The sequence below is a fragment of the Lonchura striata genome, chromosome 2 (genome assembly GCF_050655825.1).
Source record: "Lonchura striata isolate lonStrDom1 chromosome 2, ASM5065582v1, whole genome shotgun sequence".
NCBI lineage: Eukaryota > Metazoa > Chordata > Aves > Passeriformes > Estrildidae > Lonchura > Lonchura striata.
This window is the reverse complement of record NC_140704.1, coordinates 95531999-95558063: the sequence shown is the minus strand read 5'-3', so window position 1 is coordinate 95558063 and position 26065 is coordinate 95531999. Positions and strand designations below refer to the sequence as shown.

Sequence of the window (26065 nt, the reverse complement as noted above, 5' to 3'; positions counted from 1 at the left end):
ACAATCTCTGCAGAACGAAGACCAACATCTGCTCGTTTCTTATAATCCAAACAGTGCCAGCTCAATGTCCATATAGATACAGGCTGAACTTCAAAAGAAGTTTTGTAAGCGACATGTTCTGTACAACACTGTCTAATTCTGTTCTGTACTCCTCCTCCCTTTAGTAGATGTGTAATTTGCAGAATGAAGTACAGGAATTCACCACCCACCTTCCTCCCTCAGAGCAGTGCAGAGCAAACATAAGCATTTCTTGTTATGTATCTAAGAGTACCTGGACATATTCCTCGTTTTCCACCTACATGGTATCCTTCTAGAATGGGTTATGCTCCCATTTATTACAGTAGCAAAATTATTTGGAGTTACTGCCAAAAAAGTTAGCAGATGTCTGCCAGTCTGATGATTAGGTCCCTATCCAGGCAGTAGGCTGATGTGAGTTTGAATTCATTTCAGAGGATTCAAAGAGAGGGAAAAGAAAAGATAATTTCCAATTCCTTGGCATGCTCTTGAATGAGAAACTAAAACAAAAATATCATCTGCAGAAATAGTTTTCTGAGAGAAAGCACCGACCTCCATTCAGCCTTTGAAGTACAGAAAGTAGCACTCTGGAGCCCAGAAATTTATTTGGGGATGTGAATTCTGCATGTGCAGCACATCCCTATAGCCCCAGAGGAAGGCTTTAACTTCCTAGGAAAATGGCAGCATTTGTAATACACAGAAATCTCAGTGCTGACTCTTGGTTACCTTTACGAGTTCATTGGTCTGTGAGTTGTCACCTCCACCTCTGATTTTGGGAATGCACCCAAAAATTATTTATCCACTGCCCCATCAATTGATGTCAGGAGGAAGAACAACTAAACTCCACAGGTTTTGAAGCCGATGTACAGATCTAGGTTATGAACCTCTTGAAAGCTCTTTCACAGCAATAGCAAAGAGCTCTGGAGATGAAGCCAAGAAAGCTAGTGCAACAGTTTTAGTGGATTTAACTCCTATTTAACATGTATGTGATTTGGCTTTTGACATTTACAGAAAGGGTTGATCTCAAGTTCGTTCTGACAGTATTGATTGCAGTCAAAGTTTAGAAATGTGTACACTGGAAGTCCTCATTCAGCCAGGTAATACTAATACAACTTACAAGCAGCTGTCTGATCTAGACTAAAAGTGCATCTTCAGTATCATAACAGTATGATTATTATAATAAAATTTTCAATAATCAGAGTTTGATTAATTCTGTATTTTCTAACAAAAAGAAAAAATATATATTTCTTAAGTAAGGTCTCCATAAGGTGACGTAACACTGATTAGGGAAATAAAAAAATTTCACTTGCAGAAGGAACTTACAATTCTTCTTGATTTGATCTATAAAAGAGCAAGGAAAGGAGGTTCTTGTTAAGAATCGGGCGTGACTAAAATCCACAAGAATTTATCACTGAAAGGGGCTGCCTGGTACAACCAAAAAGTTGATACATGGATTTAAAATATCCACACATGGGAAGTCTCTTCATATGCTGTAGGCTGTAAAACATTTTACAGAACTAAAATTTAAATCTGCAATAAAATATTTAAGGCTACAGCTATAATGATTCAAAGGAAGAGAGTTTAAAAGCGAGTATTTGAAACCATCCTCAGTGTCTTATGGTTCTGCATCAGCAGGAATCTGTTTAATTAAAATCCTGGAGTATCTGGAAACCTTAACACACGTAAAGCCTTCCACACTTCATTTTCTGACTCTTTTTAACAAGATCATATAGAACAACCCTTGTGATGATCTGTTTCTTTTTTCTAATGGGAATTTCTTTATTCCCTGTGTCATCTACAATTTTCACAAGTTTGTAAGTTGTTCTCCCTAAAGTAATGAATTAATACAATGAAAAAAAAATCTGTCCCAGGGCTGTTCCTTTAAAAAGAAAAAGTCACTATCAACTTCTTTATTCTAAAAGTACTGCTATTTGCTGGAGCCTTCCCTCTGGCTGTGTTTCTGAACTGACTTAGAACTCCCTGCACTCATCCTATCTTCTGTGTTCTGCCCAGGTCCTGCAGGGCACTGTACCAACCAAAATAAAATTCAGCCAAGCATTAAAATCCACTCTAATAATACTAAGAAATCAATTAGCTTACCATCTCTGACATAATTTTCCTTCAATAAAACTATGTTGTGATTTATTTTTCCTCCTGCCCCCTGCGTCTCTTTTTACTGCCTCCATGCAGTCTTTGCTTTGTGTGTGTCCCAAAAAGACAAGACGGTGCAGCAGTTGATGGTCTTTGCTTTGTGATCCTCTGGGCACAAGGTCCAGGATAATGAGAAAAATCAGGAATCCTCTGAGAAACTTGAAGGTGCCTGCTACTGCCAGGCAAGGATGAGATAAGGAGAGCCATGCCAGTGTGGCCCCAAAATGTTCTAGCAAATTCTAATGAACATGACCAAGTGCCCTTGACCCAAGGTGCTTAGAGCCCTCTTGCAGCCACCAATTACAGAGGGTCAAGAATCCTTTCAGCTGGCACTCAGGAGAGGCCTTTGCAAGAGCCAAGACCAGAGCACAGCTCCTAGGGACAGACAAGCACAGCAGCTCGTGCAGAAGAGTGCAAAAAAGAACTGAGAGGTAGAATATAAAGAGGCACACAATTGTGTTAAAATCAGCGAAAACACAAATGTGGTATTGTCACATAGGTTGCACAACAGCAGGAAAGATGAAAGAGAGACAGACAGATGGAGATGGACACACAAACTTCTTGGACAACATTACAGTTTCAATATCCCTGGACCCCAAGAGGCAGTGGAGATTCAGGCTGTCTGTACCAAGTCAGTGATCTCTGGCATCAAGAGGAAAACTGATTCACATAAAGGTCTACAAATATGACAGATTCACTATCCTCCCAGTAGTGTAGTGAATCCTGAAGATGACCAAAATGTGCTTTCAAGCAAAGGATCTGGGTCCCCTAAACCTAACCTTAAATCATGCAAGACTACCAGAAAGAAGTAAAAAACAATAGTAATGGGTGGCTCCTTGCTGTGGAGAACAGAGGAACTCATCTGTGGACCTGACCTATAATCTAGGGAGGTTTGCTGCTTCCTGGGTACCTGGATCCAAGATAATATTTAGACAGTGCCAAAGCTTTCCTGACACTTACATTACTCCCTGCTGTTCTTCCATGTGGGCACCAATAATGCTGACTGGAGAGCATCAAAAGTGACTTCAAGCTCTACAGGCAGTGGCCAGGTGCACAGGGGCCCATGTGGTGCTGTCCTTACTCCTGCTGGTGAGGGGAAAGGCTGTGCGATGGAGGCAGCTGGTAATACATATCCCACAACTGGTTGTGGTGAGAGGGTTTTGATTTCTAAACTATGGAACTCTCTTTGTGGGTCAACATTTGCCTGGGAGAGATGGGATCCCCCTCACTGGGTAAGACAAAGTTATCATTGCCAGCAGAATGGCTGACCTGGTAAAGAGGCACTTTAAACAAAGAATGACAGAGAAGAGAGAGTTACCACAAGTGCTGAAAGACAGTGAAGGGCAGAGAGGGTTGATAAGTAAAGGGCCTGGAGTGACATGACCAAAAGAGATCACAAAATCAACAAAACAAAGCTTAAGCAGCCTAAACAGGGTCACCTTCAAAATGTAAGCAAGGATGTGCCTACAAGGCACCATTATGGAGAAATCTTCCCATTGTTTTGGGAAATCCACATTCCTGCAGAGGGACTGCCCTCTGCAGCGCCCATACACTAATGCATGCAGCTTGGGTATCAGTGAGCTGCTGTGGGGCTCACAGATAAGGTGTGATGGATCATGTAACTTGAGTGATGTAATGGGATACAGGCTTCTTTAGAAGAAGGGGAGGGAAATGAGGAGGTGGGGTTGCCCTTTATCAGGCAGAACACCTGGACAATATGGAGCTTTTCCCAGGGATAGATAATGAGCCAAATGAGATCTTGTGGGCAAAGAGTTACTTAGCACACCACTGTAGGTGATATTGTAACCAATAATCAAACAATCATGGTGACTGGGAGAAGTGCTTGAAGGCTGGAGGAAAGGAAATGTCAGGGCACTACAGACCAGTCTACCTCACATCAGTCCTTGAGAAGGTGATGGAGCATATTGTCTACCTAGACTTCAGCAAGACTTTTGACATTGTCCCGTAATATTCTCATAGAGTTAATAGAGTATGAGCTGGACAAGTGGACAGTGGGATACATTGAAAACTGGCCCAAATGGCTTTACCCAGTGGCATGAGGTCTAGGTGGAGTCCAGAAGGCAGCAGTGTACTCTGGGGGTCAGTACTGGCTCCAGTCCTGTTCAACATCTTCACTAATGATTTGGATGATGGGGCAGAGGGTACATCACTGGGATGAGTGACTGATGCACAGTAGGGTCATACTGCCATGGGCTGACAGAAGCCTGATGTTTGATAAGGGGAAGTGCAAAGGCCTGGACTGGGGAGGAACAACCGCCTGCAGCAATATATGCTGGATCTGCCCAATGGAAAGCACTTGGCGGAGATGGTCCTGGTAGACACCAGGCTGAAGATGAGCCAGCAATAAGCCCTTGTGGCAAATAAAGCTAATAATATTCAGGGCTGTATGAAGGAGTGTTGTCACAGTATGCCAGTGGAGGTGATCCTTCTCCTCTGCTTGGAGCTTGTACATGGAGTGGCAGGTTCAGTTCTTGGCTTCTCAATACGAGAGACATGGATACACTGGAGAGTGACCAGAAAAGGACCATGAAGGTGAAGAGGATAAAGAAAGATTTCTTGCAGTGATGCTCAGTGACAAGATCAAAGGACATAAACTGAAACCTAGGAAACCTAAACTGAAACCCAGGATGTACCATCTGGACATCAGGAGATGCTCTGCAACAACGAGGATCACCAGCCACTGGCACAAGTTTCCCAGGGAGTCTCTGTAGTCTTCATCTGCAAAGGTACTAAAAGGCTGATTGTATATAGTCACTTCCAATTACTATTTACAATTCTCACTTAAAATTATCCCCCTGCTCTGTAGCTGAATGTACACAGACCATTCCCTATGAAGAGGGACAAACCTGGGCTAAGGTTCTATCTCTCTGATTTATCCCCATTTCCTATATTATAGTCTTATGACCTTGCCATAATCTCTTTGTCTTTGATCTTCAGAAGCCAAACCTAAGAAATCAAAAAGCATAATCACACCTTGAAGTCTACATGATATATACGTACAGTCATCGAAAACTGCTGTCTCAAGTTTGTTTTCTGGCTCAAATTTGAAAGGTCAACAGCTTTCTCATTTATTTTCCCCAAGTCCTCTTAGCCATACAATAACTCTCTCATTGCCTCTGCTTATACAGTGAATTCTTATCAGAACTGACCATTAACTCAGATGCAAGTTTTCAGACTGCACATTGATAAAGCAGGGCTGCAATAAATAAAAGGCTAGATTAATAATACTTCCACCCTGCCTTCTCCACAGCAACAGACATACTATGTTGAGAAAACTTATTAGCTGCTTTTCTTGGGATCAATTTTTTTTTTCCGGTATTACATTTTCTGGGATGAGATTTGGAATTTAGAGATACTAAATTCTTTAAAGTTAGGTAAAATGGACCCTCATGGCCTGCTGATTTTCATAGATGTTGCATTGTCAACGTACAAAATGCAACATAAACTAAAGAAATCCTTAGTGTCCCCTAGAAAAAAAAAAAGCCTTTTTGTCCACTTACAAGGTTTGTTTTTCTTAAGTTTTTGTCACTGGCATATTTTGAAGTTATTGAACTCAAGGAAGACTGTGACAGAGTCACAGGAGAGAATCTTTTATCTTGATATTATTAATGTATTTCATTATCATACTGCACACTTCTCATTTCTTCAGTCTTTTTGAAATGTCACCTACATTTATAAAACTCCATTAAGAGTTCTCAATATTTCCATGAAGAAGCAGAAAAATCACATAAAGAGATGACTATTAAGTAGGGAAAAACAAAGATTCACTTGAGATGAACAGAATTTAACTTATTTTTAAAACAATCCCAGACAAGTTATTCAGTGGGAGGAAAATGTATAGCTATATATTTAAATCTAGGAATATCATTAATATATTATCCAATGCTAAGTTAAAATGCAGTTTCAATGAACTTCAACATGAGATGATTGCAAGAAGAAGTAATTTAAGTCAGTCTATATCACAAAATAAGGAAGCCCTCTTAGTGTACCATTGCAATCAAGTGCCAGCTTCCAGTTTGAAACATACTATGAATAAAAATGTGTATAAATAAAATGAAAGATATCCAGGAAATAGCAGAAAAATACTGAAGCAAGGTAAACTAGAATTACTAATTAACAAATAAAGCATTATCTGAAAACCAGTACATGAGTATACATTTTTCTGTTTCCCAGTCATATTCTGTAACCTTTACATCTTTAATACTGGTGATATTCAACACTTTTGACTTATGGTTAAATATAGCTTTATTCCCATGACTCTTCCCACTGAAGCATGAAAGACAGCAAACCACAAACTACAGGAATATTGCTTGGTTTGCCTAATTCAAAACGCAATCCCAAACAGGTACTGCCAGGCAGCAGTAAAACTTGAGGCACCCACCACTGCATAAGTTTCAATCAGCTGAAAGCTCATCTGTGAAGCAGAAACAGGATATAGTTGTGATAACTGTGTGTGCAAAGTGTTGTGTTTTAGGAATGTTATTCTCCAATTTAGTGCTCCCAGTGAAACCATGAGCCTTTTGCTCACACCCTCTTCCCCTTCCCCTGTGGTGGGATGGAAAGGAGAGCAAGAAGCACAAAAGGTGAAGATAATGGGATGAGATCAGAACAATTTACTAGAAACAGCAATGAGATAAGAAACTGCAACAGCAGCAATGACTAACGACAGAGGGTACAAGAAAGATGTGAACAATTCATATGGAAACAATTCCCGACTGCTCCTTCCACCACACTACGCACAGCTGGAAGGGATCCCTTCTCCCTGGAAGAGACTCCCTTCCCCCAGATCCCAGCAATAAGGTGAGGTGGTATAGAATAACTTCTGGGTCCTAGAAATGTCCCCTCCTGGATACTGCAAAAACCAACCCTTCCTGCCCAGAACAAGGACAAACAGCTGTAACTCTTCAGGATTATTAAACACTAAAGCTGGACTGGCTTTGAGCATCAGGTTGGATGAGAGACCTCCCAAGATCTCTTTCAGCCTAAATTACTGTACAGTTTCATACCACAGCAAACACTTGGAGCTGAAAATCCTGAAATATTTGGTAGCCTCATTTATAAATCTTTATCCCAGAATTAACTTTTGAAACTGTCTTCTCCCAGAGGATGAAAACAGGGCAGCAATCCATAAAATCTAGGACACAGAGCACAGTAGGTATGAATTTGTCCTAGTTAAGTAAAAGGACTGATGAAGTGTGTACATTATTCTTATACCAAGCCAACTAACACAACTGAAACAATAACCCAATGGAAAGGATATTTATGGTCATACAAAGGGACCTGAAGAACCCACAAAGGATACTAACAATGAGCTCACCTATTGGCAGCCATAAAATACAGGTCACTTGAAAAGTCATAATCCTTGAGTCCAAGTAATGCCAAGAAAGGGAGTCTCAAGCCACAACAGTGGTATAAGATGTATAGCTATTGCCCATGTGCTTTAAGAACTGAAACTACAGTGGCATAAAGTTCTCCATTCTCTCTACCTACCCTTTATCTCTCTTTGCAACCTGGAGAAGAAGGAAGATATAACATTTTTTAATAAGGAAGAGGAGCTTTTTCACCAAGTAAAAGGAAATAGTGATAACTCAAAGCCTCGGTCGGAAAGGATTCCCAAAGGAAACAAGTGAAATAGAAACAAGAGATCCTCTGTGATCTTGGCCTTCAGAGATAAACTGGAGTGAGACAGATAAACTAAGAAATTGAGACAACTGCCTTCATTACAAGGCAAAGTAAACCAAGAAGACAGCATGATGACTTTAAGGGGCAGTTAACATGCAGACAAGTTAGGTGATCTTTAATTATTCAGGAGATAAGATCAAAGTACAAATTGCAGAGGGACAAGAGACAGAGATCTAGCTAAAGGAAAAAAGTCATCAGCCCAAAAATCCCTGAAGTTAGATGGCAGGTAAAGAGATGCAACCAGCATTCTTGTTGACTAAACCGCATGGGTATGAAGTCCCTATGCAAGAACAAGCATCTATTGCCCCATGTGTTTAGGTGGAAGGACCACTGGAGGAAATTTAGATAGATGTCCAAACTGCTCTAGATTAAAAAAAGAGAAAGAGATCTGCCCAACTGATGCAGTTTGGAAGATGAGAGATGGAAAAATGAGAGAACTGTCTGTCTCAGATGGAAAACTGTCTGTCTCACTGTTAAGAGTAAAACCACCTGAGGTACTTCAGAGGCTTCTCTAAAAATCCCATTGATTTCTGCTTATTTTATTTTACATAAGAGTAAGAGAAGACATTTAGTTACTTCTGATTTAATGGCTTGTAATGCAATTTCATTATAGATAAAACCATTCACACCCCAAGTTCATTGGCATTTTACAGCAGACAGAGGCATTTTAGATCCTATTCAACTATTTTGTCACTTTCAAAAAATATCAGAAGAATAGTTTTGCCTAATGTTCCTTGAGAGGGAAAATCATAGTTTCAGTTGACCAGCACCTGAGGGTCACTAACAGGCCTTGATGGTCCTTCCTCTGGGAGCTCTATCCAGCCTTTAATCCTGTGTCTTCAGTCTCTGCCATAGACCTATCCAGCAGTCACTAGACCTGACCCTGACTTATGGATTCATTTGCCACCTTGGCCTTGGACCTGCTTCATTGCCAGGGACTTACTTGCCTGATGATCTGCACACTTGGCTGATCCTGACCTCAGTCCCTGGGTCTACCCTCCTCTCTTGCAGTGGGACTGGGCTCTGCCCAGCCATTGTATGCTCTTCTGCTTTACTGCTCGTGACTCCCATTCCTCATTGCTGCCAGACAGCAATTTAATAAGTTCTGGCAGTTTTTCCTGTGCTTTCATTGTCTGTATGGGGAAGGGAAAAACTCTACATGAAGCTGAAAAAGGAGGAATCGAGCTCTAATCATTTTGAAGACATCAGACCCAACAGGCTCTATAAAAGTCACTGCAATTCAAGGAAGCTTTAACTGAATCTTGCCCTACCTGAAAGCTGTAATGAATCACAGTAAATTGAGTTTGTAGACACAGAAGGTTGTTCCTTAGCTTTCAAAGGAAATGGAGAGGCTTTGAACTCAAGTGCAGGAAGGACTCTTGCAAACCCTTGAAAGATGCAGTTTTAGAACTTCTTAAGTGACCCTGAAAAACAGGAAGTCCCTCCAGCTGTCCCAAAGGATGACCAAGAATCCCTGTGTCGTGTTTGTTTAGTTTTATCTTCAAAAACCCTATACAACAAAAGTTCAACAATATACCCTTTCTATTTGACTTTTTTTCACTTCTAATCTTCCTCATTAAATGTGTTTCCAATTGACCCAATGTTTTTTGCAGACTTCTTTGATCTACTTCCTTCTTGATGATATTAGACCTGATGTTCTAACTTCCACCTAATGAACACTAAGTAGAGTTATGGTTTGCTTTGTGTGCCTTAAATGTCAAAATTGCATTACATCGGGATGGCGTAACAAGAGCCCTCTGCTTTCTTTCTACTTTTTGCAGTAAATCAAGGAGTATAAATGTCTTGCCCATCACTGAATTTGTGGTTCATTGTAGTGCTTACCATATCTTTCTCTGGAGTACTGCTGCCTACATAGCCATTTTGCACTTTTTCACTCAAATGCTGTTTTTATTAAAACCCTTATCAATGTTCTAGTTGTGGGTGGGGTAGAGTCAGTTTTCTTCACAGTGTCCAGTATGGGGCTGTGTTTTGGATTTGTGCTGAACACAGGGTTGATAATACAGAGATGTTTTTGTTATTCCTGAGTAGGGCTTGCAGAGTCAAGTCCTTTCTACTTTCCATACTGCATCATTGGCAAGGGGCTGGGGTTGTATGGTGGGCTGTCAGGAGACACAGATGGGACAGGTGATCCAAACTGACAAGAGGATATTCCAGACCATATGACATCATACTCAGTATATAAAGTGGGGGGAGAAAGAGGAAGTGGGGGACATTTGGAGTGATGGTGTTTATCTTCCTAAGTAACTGCTATGTGTGATGGAGCTCTGCTCTCCTGGGCATGGCTGAGCACCTGCCTGCCTATGGGAAGCAATGAACTAATTCCTTGTTTTGCTTTGCTTGTGCACTCAGATTTGCTTTCCCTATGAGTCTGTCTTTATCTCAAGCCCTGAGTTTTCTGGCTTTTGCCTTTCAGATTCTGTCCCCAGACCTGCTCGCAGGGGAATGACCAAGTTGCTGTGTTGTGCTTGGCTGCTGGCTGGAGCTAAACCAGTATCAATATCACTCTGAAACTCAATCCTGTCCTCAGCAAAGTACTTGCAGCTTTTCCCAAGTAAGTATCAAATGCAATTTAATAAACATTTTCTCTATCATGCTATCTAGAGAAAACCTTATCTCTTTCTAGAGAATACCACTTGACAGAATCACATGCTTCTTGTGTGACAGTGAACCAGTGATAACTACTCACTGAAATTATTTCCAAGACAGAAAAGGGTAAAGAATAGCATACTTTTTGGCGTCTTTTTGCTTCAGCATTTGTTTTAAAAACAAATATTCTACTAACCTGATGTCAATTAACTTTTGTTGCAGAAATATTGGTTAAAGACAAGACTGCTCTAACAGTATGTTCGCCAAAATTAAGTTTCCCTACTTTTCTTTAGGAACACTTTTAACATTTTATAGGTTATGAAATATTGCACATCACCTATCACACCTCCTTGAGACCTGATACCTTGTAAGAGAGGAAAATCAGATTGCTTTACATGATTTATTCTTGACAAATCCATTTTCACCATTGTTTAGCATCTTATTATCTCCTGTGTGATTCCAAACAGATTATTCGCTCAAGTGTCTTTCCGGGAATCAAATTTAACCTGACTGGCCTATAATTCCCAGGGCCTTCATGTGTTTTCTGGAAAGACAGACACAAAGGTTTCTTCCTCCCTCTACAATTCATTTACATTTTATCTTTTAAATCTCAAAGCTCATAAGGGAAGATTCTAAGATTTCTTAAGTATTCCATAGTGAATTAATTGTGCCAGACAATTTGAAAATATCTGACTCATCTATGACTCTAACCTGTTCTTATCCTTCTTCCCTAGTTTTAATTACTCTAGTCTTCAGAGCACAGTCAGCCTTTTATAAAATCAATACTGAAGAAGAAAAAAACTACCAATAACCAAACAACCAGGCACATCTCTGTTAGTTTTTTACCTCGCTAATAATTAATGGACCAACTCTTTGTCTTTTCCTTGTCTTGCTCTGATTCATTACATATAAGATGTTTTCTTTCACTCAGTTGTTAAAACCATGATTAATGGCATTTAGTCCATACTTTATTGCAATTTCTATGACCAAAATGTTGCTCAGGGTGAAATTTGAAAGACCTGTGGGGTGCATGGTATGTGATCTTATTAGTTCTGGGGGCTCCAGATATGTTTTGTCTCAGTAAGCTCCTCTAATATTGTCAGCCACAGACTTACCAGATTTTGTTCCTCAGTGTTCAGATTGATGCTTTTAATAAATCAGAGCAAAAAAGGAACACGGTGAAATTTGATTTATTCTCCTTTTTAAGTGAACCAGAGTCAGAATACAAGAGTCACTCAAATCCTATGTTTTTGCAAATCAAAGAGTATAAAGGAAACTTTGCACTGGGGTGCAATGATCTTGTGTGAGAAAAACAGACATGAGAAAGCATGGGTAGCTTTCATTACAGAACTCAAATAAGCCCCAGAAGAGAATTAAGCTTATTCAGTACACAAAATGTGACCTACTAAGAGAAAGCCAAACAGGACTGAAACAGTGGGACTTTCTCTTTTTCCTGAATTGCAATTAATAAAGGAACTAACTCCTTAGAAGTCTGATATTAGTATCTCTTTTTGTGTTCTATAAATTATGCAAATCTTACCTCAGAGAACCTTTGTACATCCTGGGTTAAAGTTCCTACTCTTTTCCAATGATAATGTTTGAGTAACTTCAAAATTGCTGGATTCACTGCATTATCAGATGGCACTGTCCGGAAGAAATAAGGGTATTTTTTCTTATCAGCCAACTCTGGAGTTGTTGCTGCAAATGAAAGCTGGAAAAAAATCAAAACACACACACACAAAAAAACAAAAGTCACCATAAGTCATTTAAAGTCAGTAAAAAATCTTTGCTTTTCTGAGTGCAACAAGACACAATCTGCACATTGCTGTCATGTAGAGAAATTTCATCTTCATACAGCTTGAACATCCTACCAGCACCATTTACTTTTAAACAGATTTTTGAAATATTTTAGCTCTATAAACCACCTGCTGAAAAATTAAACCAGGAAATCTTAAAAGTCAGTGATGTAAAATCCTATGTTTAAAATAATGTATATTACACTCTACACAGAGCAATAAGGCCTAAGGGAATAAATCTCTATGATGAATTCCCCATCAATTTCTCTTTGTAAAAGTTCAGAATTCCTCCAAGAGAATATTCTTTTCTCCAAGTCTTATGTATCTTAAATTACTGGGTAAATCTCTAGTAGTACTTCTTCCTATTTTCATGTACCAAAACAGCTCCAGGTAACAGAAAAACAGAAAATCATCATGTTAGCCCAGGCTGAAACTCAGAAATTTACTTGGGTCTCAGCTTCCTGCGCTGAAGTAGGCCCCCTGTGGTTTGTGTTATAAAAGAGGATTCAATGGCTAAAATGCTGGAATTTGTTCATGGTTAGAGAATGCTTGCTACAAAAGAAAAGAGGAAACCCTTTAAAACATACAAAACCAAACAGAAAACTTCATTGAATTCTTCTGCCCAAGTTAAGGGTGGTAAGTTTTTGTGAATGTTTTTCAGACAGCATTTTGAAGAGAATGCCTGCACATTCACTTTTTGAAAACACTCTTATACCAAAGATACTTCAGGTCATTCCCTCCAGTTCTTTTTAGGCTTCTAGGAATGTACTTCTCAAGCATTTTTTTGGACAGGATTTTTGGATGAGGGGTTTCTTAAAGTACTGTTTTAATGCAAATTTGTTTGACTGACACAGAATAAGCTCCCCAGTACAGATACTTAAAGTTTTTGAAAATCAATTGAGAGTCAGAAAATGTAGGTTAATTCAAGACTTATCAACCATAGCTTTAAGTTTCCACATTTGAAATTAAGCATACAGTATATTTCAGTTAGACAACCTTTTCTGAAATTCAGAGTAGACAAATTTAATAAAAAAAAAAACAGTTCAAGCCTTTTCTTCAAGTTTATAAAAATCTAGGTTTAGCCCAGCAGCGACAGAACTTATTTTCTGTCTGATTTTAGACTCACAAAGAATATATTGCATTGTTTTAATGGCCTGAATGCAGTTTGCTTTCCTAATTAAAAGAAAACTAAACCACTTAAAGTGTTCCATAGCCTGGACAGTTTACAGTATACCATTCAAAATTTTCTTTCTCTTCACTGGTGAGGAGATCATGAATAATGTAATTGTCATGCAATTCTGAGGTAAAACAGTTTTAATATAGCAAATGCTCTTTTACTAGATTTCATATTAAAAGTGAAATATGAGGTGCTATGATATATTGTCATCTTCATTTTCCAAAACTACTCCCCATAAGGAAAGAAGAAGGAACATCTGCCAGGCAGATCTAGTCAGCTTTTCTATTTAGCCTGGTAGGGCTGAATGCCATGCACTCACTGCACAATGAAGGTGGAAATAAGGACCTGCACTGCTGACTGAAAAAGAGGGAAAATTTGACCTTAGAAATCCAGCATGAAGAGGAATACCTCTCAGAAGCCCAGCTGCTTGCAGCCTGCTGACTGCAACAAGCTTGCTTTTTAAGTTATTATGGGTTTGGATCAAACATAATTGGATTGATCTTAACAAAAAGAACTGAAGAGCATCACTGAAGTAACACTAGTGGCAAGAAACATCAGCAAGGTTCACCTAGCTCAGGTTAGTAAATTGAATGGCAAATTTTTCTGATCTGTAGTATAAAGTAGTTCATAGTAATGAGAAGCATCTCTATATGTGTGAGCTGACTTTAGGGTGAAAAATTATGGCTATAAGCAAGACAATTCAAAACCATCCTTTGTGATTTTTAGTGGCAACAAGGGCCTAAATTAGTATTCTAACTGCTCAAATTTCCTTGGAAACAAAACATTATCTCTCTTCATTACTTACAAAAAGAGGAAGTCTCATAAGAGATTTCTCAGCCATGTGAGGTGAGATGTGATGAATCCAGGTTTAAGTGTAAAACTAATGACACCCAAATTACAAAAACCACTATTCATCTTCATTTTATTTTTAAATAAAGGTTTTATTAAAATTAAAAAATGGGAATATTTAATGCTCAAACAATTATTGTATTGCAGGATGTATTCAGAAGTCTTTCAAGCATCACATATATCATTGTTAGTCTCATTCTGCATCACTCTGACAATTAATAACCCTTGTAAGAGACAGAAATATTCTGAAAATGTTAAGTCATTAAAAATATTTAACTTTTCATAAAATCATCTCTGTAAGAGTTTGGGACATGCAATGAACTTAACCCAAATATCACCAGCACTCAATATTCTGCTTTGAGAGGGACAAGGATGAAAAATTAAATAAAAACTCATTATGTTCTAAAAAGTGGTAATAAAAAGATCGTGTTAAGAAATTAACTGACATTTTGGAAGAAGCATGTGAGATAGCACAGCTATATGGAAATATAAGGAAAATACTCATAAAACCCCCTTTGTTGCATTATTATTTAATGCAACAAAGCAAGTAAGATCACAACACAGTCCACCCACATATGCATTAAGATTGTACAGCTCTTTCTAACTGAGCATTTTTCCTCTGTATTTTAGGGCTAAAGTTACTTATTCATGGCTGATTTGAAGCTTGCATATTGAAAGACTTTTCATAGTTTCTTAACTTCATTCTACAGGATTGAAAGCCATCCTGCTTTTTGTTACAAGAATTTATTTTGATAACTATGTTCTTTAGCAAAGGCAATCATATTATTCATACAATTCTTTGCAAACTTCAAAAGTTCTATTTTTCACATTATTGCATTTTCAAAGTATACATATTCATGCACCACTCTATAATTTTTTACAGGTGTTTATAATTGTCTCTCCACATTCAGGAGGAGTGAGAGATAAACATTTATATGCAGGATTATAACTCAGCAATAAATACCTGTGGGATGTATGATGTCATTCTTTCACAGAAGACTATTTTACAGAACTGCTAGAAGGTGATGGCCAAAAGCCAAACTTCAAGAAAAGATGAACAAAAGGAAAAAGAGTCTTTTCAAGATGTTATAAAGTAGAAGACACAGTGGGCAGATACATCATAACTGTGTGTGTGGTGTTTGTGTGTGTGCATACATAAACAGGCTCTGTGCATATGTGTATGTAGATCTAGATTTAAAAAAACCCTCATATATATTATATAAATATATATCTGTTTGAATGCTGTCAGAAAACCATGCCTCTACTTCCTAGATTATCTCTGAGAAATCTTTCTTTAGAATATATTTAGAATATCTGCTTCCAATTTGTGAGCAACTGGATCTGAACTTCAAATAAGTGTATGTAGGGAAACATAACTATGATTCAGATGGGAATTTCTGAAATGAAGCAGTATGAAACTTTGAAATAGAAAATAAGATAATATTAAAGTAAGAGCTATAAAATATAAAATATAACAATAGTACAATATGAGACCCAAATAGACCAGGGTATTGGATAGACTTTGGTGGACTGCTGAAAAACTGAAAGATATAAAGAATGATTTTATTATGCAAGTCTTGGGGGTCAGGTATATGTGCTGATGAATTAAATTTTCCCAAGTAAGATGATTTTTTCTGAAAATGTTAATATAGTCAAAAACCCACACATTTTTATGGGAACTTTGTCATTAATGCTAGGTAGTGATGTGAAACAAAAAGGATGCTAAAACAAAAATGTTGAAAGGAACAGCTCTGCAGAAGGGGAGTAAAAGGTAGCTTCATAACCCTACAGTAAATTTAAAGGAGGTGTGGTAGATTAAATGAGAAACATCAGTTTGAAGTGCTTTCAAGTGCTTCTGTGTAAGAAAGTAATGGTGCAGTCAACTTAAAGTCATTAAAGAAGCAGGAATGATAAGCTCTACTGTTCATTTGAAAAAAATGGGATGCTGCACTAATGAAGTCTATGGGAAAGACTAAGAGTTATATAAGAAAGAATGGATATTATTAGAAAGTGGCAACAAAATTAGAATAGGAAACAACACTATATATCCGATGTATAAATCCCATATATGAATCCAGAAGCTGGAAGTTGGCAAACTGAATGAAGCCACACTACTGTCCATGTATTGCAGAGAGAAAGGAAGGCACCAGAAATGGCAAGTAATCTTCTGTTCAGTTGTTTTACTATCTCTAGAAAGTATTTGTTTAATTTTTGTCACTGTAGTAGGGTACAGAAGTCTGGAAAAAATAAAGGAGCAGCATTATCCCTGGGTAAACAGTTTCCCTCATATAAGGCAACAGGTCTGTTAAAGACTCATATTTAAATGGATTGAATCAGCTAAAGTATCTAGTAACAGTAATCCTTTGCAAAGTTATTGTAGATCCAAATGTGTAGATCTCAGCTGAGTCTGACCCAAGCAGACCTGGATGGAGCAGTCAAAAGCGGCAGCACCAGTGCCAGCTACAGCTGTGTGCAATCGAGTCCAGCATCCAAAGCAGTAGCATGGCTCAACGTGGGCAATGTAGCTTTTGGGGGTTGTCCATTGTTTTCCTGTTCCCAGCTCAGGGAGAAGGAGAGTGCATGGAGAGTACCTGGTGTCCTGTCTTTGTCTGGGGAAACCACGTGGCGCTGTTGTGGGAGCAGCTGCAATCTTGTCTTTCTCCCGGCACCCGCAGAGCTATGCCAAGGTGGTGGACACCTTTTTGTGTGTAAAGCACCTCCTCCTTTTGTATACTTTTGTTAATAATATTGTTGCTGTTACTTACTGGGCATTTCTTAGTCCATTGCTGTTTGCTTTCAGTAAATTGTTATCTCAGCCCATGGTCCTGCCTTTGTCTCTCCTGCCAAAGAGGGTGGAAGGGAAAGAAGTGGCTATTTGGAGTTTAATTTCTGCACACCGTGCTCATGGAGTATTATATAAAGGATGGAAAAATAAAAGATAATAAAAGTGCCTTCAGGTAACACGTTAACCACCCTTGAATAAAATGTCATCTGCTAAGAGAACTGATTCATGTTTGCAAATGAGGAAATCAGCTTATTGAGCACTAGAGAAATTAGCTTAGTTTTCCTAGGTTTTTGCACTAGGCTTGCACAAGTATTTTATTAATGATTGATAGAAATTTAAATGTGCCTCTGTTGCTCCAAAACTAGTCCTGTGGAGAGTGTTTCAGAGATGGCAGATATCACCTTTATTTCCCGCACATTTTCTAGAAAGCTAAATTATGCTGATAAATCAACATTGCTAAACAGGATATAAACTGCTGATTCAACTGATTGGTGCTAACATTTATCATCATAACAAGAGTGTATGCTTAGATAGAAAACAATATTTGAACATAAAAAACTGCATTTTTAATGGAATAGTAAATATAAATATTTAAGTTAAATGTTAATTCATGATAACCTTACTATATAAGCCAGCTTATACAGATGTGCAAACTACCACTGAACTTGATCTTGCCACTAGCAAAGTTATGAAAATTTTAATACCATAACAGCACTTGAAATAAGAAAAATATATTTATTCTAGAAGAATATTAAAGTGAACCTTAAATACATGATAGCCTGTATAATAAGAAAAAGGATATTAGAATAAAAAAAGACATTAGAATGTCTTTTCTCACCTCAATGCACAAAATGTATCATCTAATCAGCTTTGATGGATGACTTAGAAGAAAAGCATGTGGAAGTAACATTGCAAAAATGGTTACAAACACCTATATATTTGGGAAATATGTCAATATAAGAAGGTAAGTGCAGCAATTTCACTGACAGTTGCTTCCATAGATCTTCAAAGCAGGGGAAAGCAAAACACAGTAATAAAGATCAAGAAACAAAGATACTGTTTCTTGACAATTTACCAGTACAGCTGCTGGTGATGAGTGTCTAGATACAAACAGCAAAGAAGTTCTGAGCTGGACCTAGAGATCATAGTGGCAATCTTCTCTCCTAGCTATGCCCTAATCCTGATCTCCAAACAGCACAGGTGATAAATTGACATAAAGAAGATGTAAGCTGAGTAAAAAAGAAAATATTAACAAGAAATTATGCTTTTTCAGCAGTGGTATATAGTTACATTTTTACTTGTCGTATAATACTCTTAAATAATTACTTGAATGAAAGCTCTGGAGATTCCATCATTCAGAAAAATTTATGGGACTGGACAAACTTCATTGTTACAACAAATAGAACTCATAATTTAAAAATGAGTGAGGGCTTTCATTATGACAGCTGCAAGAGCAAAATAAAAGTCTGGGAGAATATCTATGATGTCTTGCTAGCTGGTACATGGGCAGGATGCCTCATCCAAATGAAAATATGAAGATACACATTGTATTAAACTCACTGGACAAGAATCAATCTCATGGATGAACATTCCTTTCATCATCCATAGCATATTACCCATGTAATTAAAGATACTGTTATTTTTGAAGTCAGGTGTTTTGCCAAACACTGCTGCCTGATATCATCAGCTGTTGCCTTCATTAATTCTGTGTCTGAAATTGCTTTCCCTGACTGCCTTTTGGCACCTGGGAGTTTACAGAAAAAGCACTTCCAGCTGGTCTCAAGGTTGGAAGGCACCTGCCTCAATGCTGATGGCATTCCAGTGGATTAATCTAATTACAACAAGACTGATATTCAGCTGCATTTTGCTCTGGAGACATTTTAGGAAGCAGTTCTGGCAATTGAACTAATCAATATTTTTGAGGTAAGAAACTTGTTTAGACAAAATCCATATGAAAAGTACTTCAGCTGGAAGATGTGTGCCTACAGGTTGATGGAAAAGGAGCATTCAGTCCTGTTTCCTTCTTGGGCAATCCAAACTACTCACAACATAATTTGGTAAGACCTTGTAGATGTCTGAATGCAAGAAGTCAGACCGGACTATAAAGTTTGGTCTTTTGATGTTAAACTTTTTTAATCCTAAAAAGTCTGTAGTTTAGGATGGTGATTTAGGAACAGTGATTGAAGCTCTGGGGCCCCCAATGTAAGAAGAATGTGGCCGGCTGAATTAAGTCCAGAGAAGGACCACAAACAGGATCAGGAGACTAGAGCACCTCTCCCAAGAAGACAAGGCTAAGAGAATTGGGGCTGCTTAGCCTGGAAAAGGAAAGACTCTGGAATGACTTTGTAGTACTTTAAAAGTACCTAAAAGGGACTACAAGAGGAGAGGGACTTTTTTAAGGACATGAAGTGATAGGACAAGGGAGAATGGCTTTAAATTGAAAGACATTAGGTATTAGGATGATTTTTTTTTTTTACTGTGAGGATGGTAAGGCACTGAAATAGGTTGCTCAGATAAGATGTGGATGTCCTATCTCTGGAAATGTTCAAATCCAGGTTGAATAAGGCTTGGAGCAAGATGATTTACTAGAAGATGTCCCTACCCACAGCAGGTAGGTTTGAAACTAGATGATTTTTAAGGTCCCTTCCAACTCAAGCTATTCTGTGGTTCTATGAATCCATTCTCAGCTGACAGGTGCTTTTTTGTCTTCAAGTCATGGAAAGTCCCAAGTAATGTGATCCCTTTTAAGTTCTATTAAATACTGCCTCACAAACCTATGATATTAACCTTACTTCCAAGACAGGCCAAGGAAGTATATGATAGAGTTATGGAAAATGTCCTTCAATTCAGCAATCAACAGTGCAATCAGATAAGTTAATAGAGACTTTAGGGTTCAGAGTTTCAGAAGGTAGTCATGTTAACATGAGGCAGAATTATCTCCAACAGGTGACTTCATCCAAATTTAAAGATTTATCATTGGGCCTAACTTGATTCTTTTACTATTAACAGAAAATAAACAACAGCCATCCTCTTTTCATTGCATATTTTTTCTGACCATTCATTTGAAAAGATCTGCTAGAGCCTAAAAATCATTAATTCCTTTTTCTATACTCCAGAACCTACTTTCAGATCTATATTAAACACAAGTAATTTTCACCTAACACGTGTTCTGCTTATTGCTACAGGTTGAACGGAGCATTAAAATTAAATGTCAGATCTACTGAAGCTGCTGCAAATTTTGTTTCAATTTCCAAACAGAATAAGAGAAAAATATTTTGAGCATTATCAAAAATGGAACCACATTGCAAAAGAGGGCTATATATTTTTGTCTGTCACACTCAGTTGCTTAGCATTTGGCTACTGGCCTGGATTATACCAGAATTCAGCTTCAAATCCCTGTTCTCCTTCAGTCACAGCATAATTGTTTATCCCAAACCAAATAAAGTTACCTATGTTAATAGTTTTCGTACCCAATTTCCATGTTTCTTGTCTATAACAGATTATCTACAGAATCTAGTGGAAACCAACAACCACATAAAATACTTCACCTTTGATAAAACAGGCTATATTGCCATAATTCATTAAAAAAAAAAATCTTTCCAGACCTATTGATAACAGCGTGTTCCTGGCTGTCTGCCCAAAACTATTATTATTCTATTAGTATTGTTTGTCAGTTTTCATCCAGCTAACACATGCTAAAACTACAGCTGTTCTGTCTACATTTGGTCTTTAAATATCTGTTTTATTTTTTTTCTTCTGCCTCTAAATGATGAAAAGAGGGAAAAAAAATCTCTCCAGATACCTTAGATGTGCTATATTGTTCTTGGGATAATACGAACCCTTCACTCTACTGGAAATAGGGAGCAGGGCCATTGGTGAGCTTTAAGATGAAAAAATCTCCCAATTCTTCTGTGGAATGGACACACCAATACAGTCCCAATTCAGTTCTTTCCATCTTTTATTTCTTTTACTGGAATACAACATCATGTTAGCTCAAGATTTACTGAAATCTTTAAAAAAATACTTTTTATCACAGTCCTAAGCTGTGAATTAATGATTTGTTTATTTCTTCATTCTCTGGTTTCAAATTTAAGCAAGAAATCTCAGATTTTTCAGGCTAAAATAGGTGACAGGCTCACTATGCAATGTAGCAATACAAAAGGAAACTGTTTATTCTACATGGAACAGCCTAGCTCAGAGATGACTTATCAGATCCTGAGAGCAATAGCTCATTACTAATTCTGTACTCAGCCTGGGCTAATTTGCCTTTTCTTTCAGTTCTGTAACTTTTCTGATATCTCAGCACTACATGCTGCAGTTACAACCCACCATAAGTGCTTAGAGAGTAGTCTGACATCAGTCACCTGGAACTGTATTCTTAATAGTGGATAAGAAGGGATGTGCTACAAAAATCAAGGGCTTGCTGGAGGGGAAATGTTGAAAAAATCCTGGTGAAAACTCAGGGAACTTTTTTTGCCAACAGACATTGCCAGCAAAATAAATTCCGCTTGCCCAGCAGCAAGGGTAACTTGGGTTACATTGCCACTAAAAACCTTCAGCAGAAATGTCAATCACAATTATGATTATGATATATTTCACATTAAAATGTCAAATGTGCCATTGATCCTCCTCTAAGAAATAACCAAGATCATTCATATTTTATGCATATTTTCTTAATCTGCGGTCAGCACAGATTTTAACAAGATGCTCTAGATGGGAATATACACGTACAAAACCTTTCAGCAACATATGCAGCTAGTAAATACTCATGCAAATATATTCAGACAACCTAAATCAAAAAACTGTCAACTTAAAGCTGCATTCTGTGGTTTTTTAATCTGTAAGACGTTGTAAAAAATCTAATGATGCATTTTAATCTACTTTTATAAAATAAAAATTGTCAAACGGTCTTGGTTCAAGTACAGTTACAAAACAAAAACCCTCTCTCACATGTCACCGAGGGAGTGGAAGAAGCCATGACTGTTTCCTTCCAGTGCTGATGGCTGCAGGACATAACCCAATTGCTGCCCAAGGAAACCTCAATGTGTTTTTCTCAATACCTATGCCTTGCAGGTCACTTCAGCAGTTACTATTAATTTAATAAGTATTTCTTTATGCCTGCATTTGATTTTAAGTACAGTACTTGCCCCTGGTCTTTGAATGCATGCTGGGTACAAAGCATTAAGATTATCTACACCATTTAAGATTATGCACACTTCAATTAGATCTCTCAACCATTTTTCCTTAGTTACTGCCATCGCCCTAGTTCCTGCAGGCTGAAAGCTGAATGTTTTCTCTAGACCTCATTATCTTTTTTGTCACTTACTCCATAAAACTGTTCACTATGGTCCCATCTATTCCTGAAAATAGTCCTCATCAACCTGCTCTTCTTACAATATTTTCTATAATTTGCATCCCTCCACCTCCAGGTGAGATAGAAATGGAACTAAATCACTCCATATCCATATGCAGTACTAAAGCAAATGTAGCTTTAATTTTTCAGTCTTTGTCATGGAGCCAGAAAAGTGCTTGAGAATATAGTTTAATTTTAAATATTTCAATAGTTTTATTGATTTGAGAGAAGGAACTCATATATGAAAAGTCAGATGTGCATTAGAGTTTGGTACTACTTATTAGTTTTGGAAGCTGCTTTAAGTATCATCTTTTCTAATTCAATGTCATGTATTTCATTATTTATTAATCACTTCTATGTGCAGTGAATAAGTTGTGATTTTTGAAGTCGCTTGCCTCTTCCCAGCTCTCTTATTTGTGACACAGTGTTTTCTGAATTGCCATTTATTTTTATACAACATTTCTGACCAAGTTGTTAATATTTGTGTGGGGAGGTTTATTTTGTTGGGTTTTTTATCACATATGGCTTTGTCAACTTAGTCTCAACAGACTGACTTGGGCTTTTGTTATTTTGGATAGTATTGAGTTATTTTCTTCTTTTTCAAGAACTGGTCTTGGATATATTCCTGATAAATGTGAACTTGTCTGCTATTTTTACTGACTCTGCATGGGTCAAACTCATGATGGCACAGACAGCAGGGAAAATGAAAAGCATCTGTGACAGGTGACCAGTGCAATTCCAGTTCATATTCGCCTGGCGATTCAGAAATTAAATTGGTTATCTGTATTGCTTTTCCTGAGGATTTATACTTTATTTCATGCTAATGTAGTTTCACTAAGAATTTTGAAGTGCCTCCTGCAGTTAAAATAATGTCAGCTTTATCAAATATATATATATATATATCAAGATATGCACTAACAATTGTGTATCTGGGTGAAAAACAAATTAATATTTGTTATATTCACTGTCTTTTTTACAAGCAGGCTATTCAGAAATTCTCTGAAGTTGAACAGCTAAGTTTCTTAATGAATATCAAATTTAGTTTTCACTTCTTTAAATATAATTTCTAAAGAAACTATACCTTTGACACAACTCCTGTTATATCTTTACACTTATCCAATAAGAAAAGAGAAGGAAAACCAGAAGTGACAGACTACCTCTGACAGAGCTGTAGTAAAAATTAGGATACTTTTCCTAATATGCATATGGTGCCTTTGCAGCTAGTTCAGAGAAGCCACTAGAAATTAATAAGGCATTCTTTTCTTTTTTTAGTTTTCTTAATTTTTTTAGCATCAGATTCATCCCGTTTACTATTTATCAGTTACTGGATTTGACAGCTTTTGTTACTACGTACCAATAGTTTATTTATTCTCCAGCTTCCTTGACTCTTGATTGTTTCCCCTTATAGAGAAATTGAGATTACTCTGAACAGAAAAGCATGTCCCAGAGCACAGATAAGGAGTGATCAAAAGGCAGTCAGCTTGAATACAACCTCTTGACCCATTCCAAAACAAAGTTTTGTAGATGAAAATCAGGGAGGAAACCCTGTGAGGAAATTGCTAACAGCAAGGACTGCATAAGACACTATGAGAGAGATGGACAAGAGAATACAGGAGAGGTGCTGTTTGCTGCAGAGAAACACATTGTAGGGAACAAACAAGCAAATAAAAAGAGATGAACGGTCAAAACATGGACAGACAGCATGGACAAATCAAGGGAAGAAAAGAAATCATAGCCTTATTTTTACAATCTGCTGAAAGGTTTGCTTTGTGCCTACTTGGGATGACATATGCAAAGACAAGCATCTAGCCACACATGGTTACATGTCCAGGGGTCACTTCAGACACTTCAGAGGTCTTCAACCACTGAAAAACCTGTGTCACATGGACATTACAGACTGAAAGTAGAGGCTAGCATATGCTTTCCAAGACTTTTCTTAAGTTTATGCGAGAAATTTTATGTCCTGGTATATTTTAAAAAGTGTAAAATTCAAGTTTGATGTGATTTATATTGGTGTGTCATAACTTATATTGACTTGCCTAGGGTAAAACTTGAGATGAATCACTCTATAGAAGCATCTGTTACTAACTACTGTAGGCACCAGTGGGAGACTACAGTGACTGTATCAGATGCAGCCACCTACATTGCACTTGGTCAAATGAATCCCACAAAAATTATCAGACCTATATAGATATTAAAGCATGTGAGGAAGCAGTGACCCACCTCAAAGAGACTTTGGCCTCCTAATCCATGAGAATTTTAAGGTATTTGATCTCTTTTAAAGGTTAAACTAAATGGTTAGCAAATCTAACAGTGCCTTAATTCTTCAGAAATCATAGCAAGGGAAATACAGATATCACAGAATTTTCAAGTGGTTCCTTCAAGTAGTATCTTCACTGTAAATTTCTTTTCTCTAAATGCGAAGACTTTAGATAACTGAATTTTCACTGTAATTTATCTCAACCTTAAATGTACTTAAGATTCAGGTCAGCTGTTTCGAAACAATCTTAACCTTGTTCCTACCACATATTTTATCATAGCATAATACTTCCACTTGTACATAAACTATCCAAAGCAACAGATGGGGAAGCTGTTTATTTTGTTGAGTGAGCTGCCATTTGAGCCAGTGATTTTTTGTAGTGCCATTGAGCATGTAATGCCATCACATGCCACACCAATATAACCTCCCTCTATGACAAGCAATGTAATTTACCTTAAACCTCAAGCAATAGCCAAACAGAACAATGCCTGCATAATTTCAACTGTTTCATTCGGGATTTTGTACATATATCCACATAACCAAGGCTGCAGATGGACCAAGACCCTGCTATATCCTAACTGCTGCATGGCACTTGAGCTCTCAAAGTCATGAGGTAAAGCACTCACTCTCTGTTGTCCATTTTCTGCAAGTCTTGCTTGACCAAAGATAAGTGCAATACAGTTGAAATACAACAAGGAATATATTATAAATTATTAAATCAAAGAGAAGAGACAACAAAGTTTCTAAACTAAACTGCAAGGCTTTGCAGAAGAAGTGGGGTGAAATTGAGAGGAAAAGGACACTGGACAGACACTGCAAACAAATCTGGTGATTTTTGGTTTAGTGATTCAGAAACCATCATCTCCCATGCTAATCAGCTAAATATGCAAGAGAGGCAGATAGGTAGAAGGCTTTCTCACTATTCTTTGCACAAAATTGTGCACCAGAGCTATGAAGTTTGCCTGGGAAAAATAAGAGCCACCAAAAAGTAGTAGGAGTCAAACAAAGAAGCAAAACAAAGTCTCAAAAATAGAAGATCTGGAAGTGTTTTGAATTAGTGGATCCAGGAAAAAAAATGAAAATACTATACTCTCAATTTCTAAACTGGATATTAAGCTGTTGTCAGGATGTCATTCAAATTATAGTTGTCTTGTGCTAGATGCCTACATTCAAGTTAATAAAAATGGTCAAATAAAAATGGAATGTCTTATTACTGATGGAAAGGATTTTTTTTGTACTGACACAGACTTTACAATAATTCAGAAATTTTGATACCATTACTTATTGATATTATTGAGATCTCATAAGCTATACATAAAGATAAATGCACAATCTTCCTGTGTTGAGCCTCTCTCACTGCCAATCAACC

The 26065-nt window shown here is 37.6% G+C and overlaps 1 protein-coding gene across 2 annotated transcripts in view; it reads right to left on the bottom strand.

The window, feature by feature from the left end:
* The window catches only part of GABBR2 (gamma-aminobutyric acid type B receptor subunit 2), a 450589-nt gene that overhangs the window by 257835 nt on the left and 166689 nt on the right, over positions 1-26065 (bottom strand). For both annotated transcript variants that reach the window (XM_085573703.1, XM_085573704.1), the window contains exon 3: positions 12017-12187. In XM_085573703.1, the coding sequence (XP_085429829.1) occupies positions 12017-12187 (171 nt within the window). The remainder of the gene's footprint in view (positions 1-12016; positions 12188-26065) is intronic.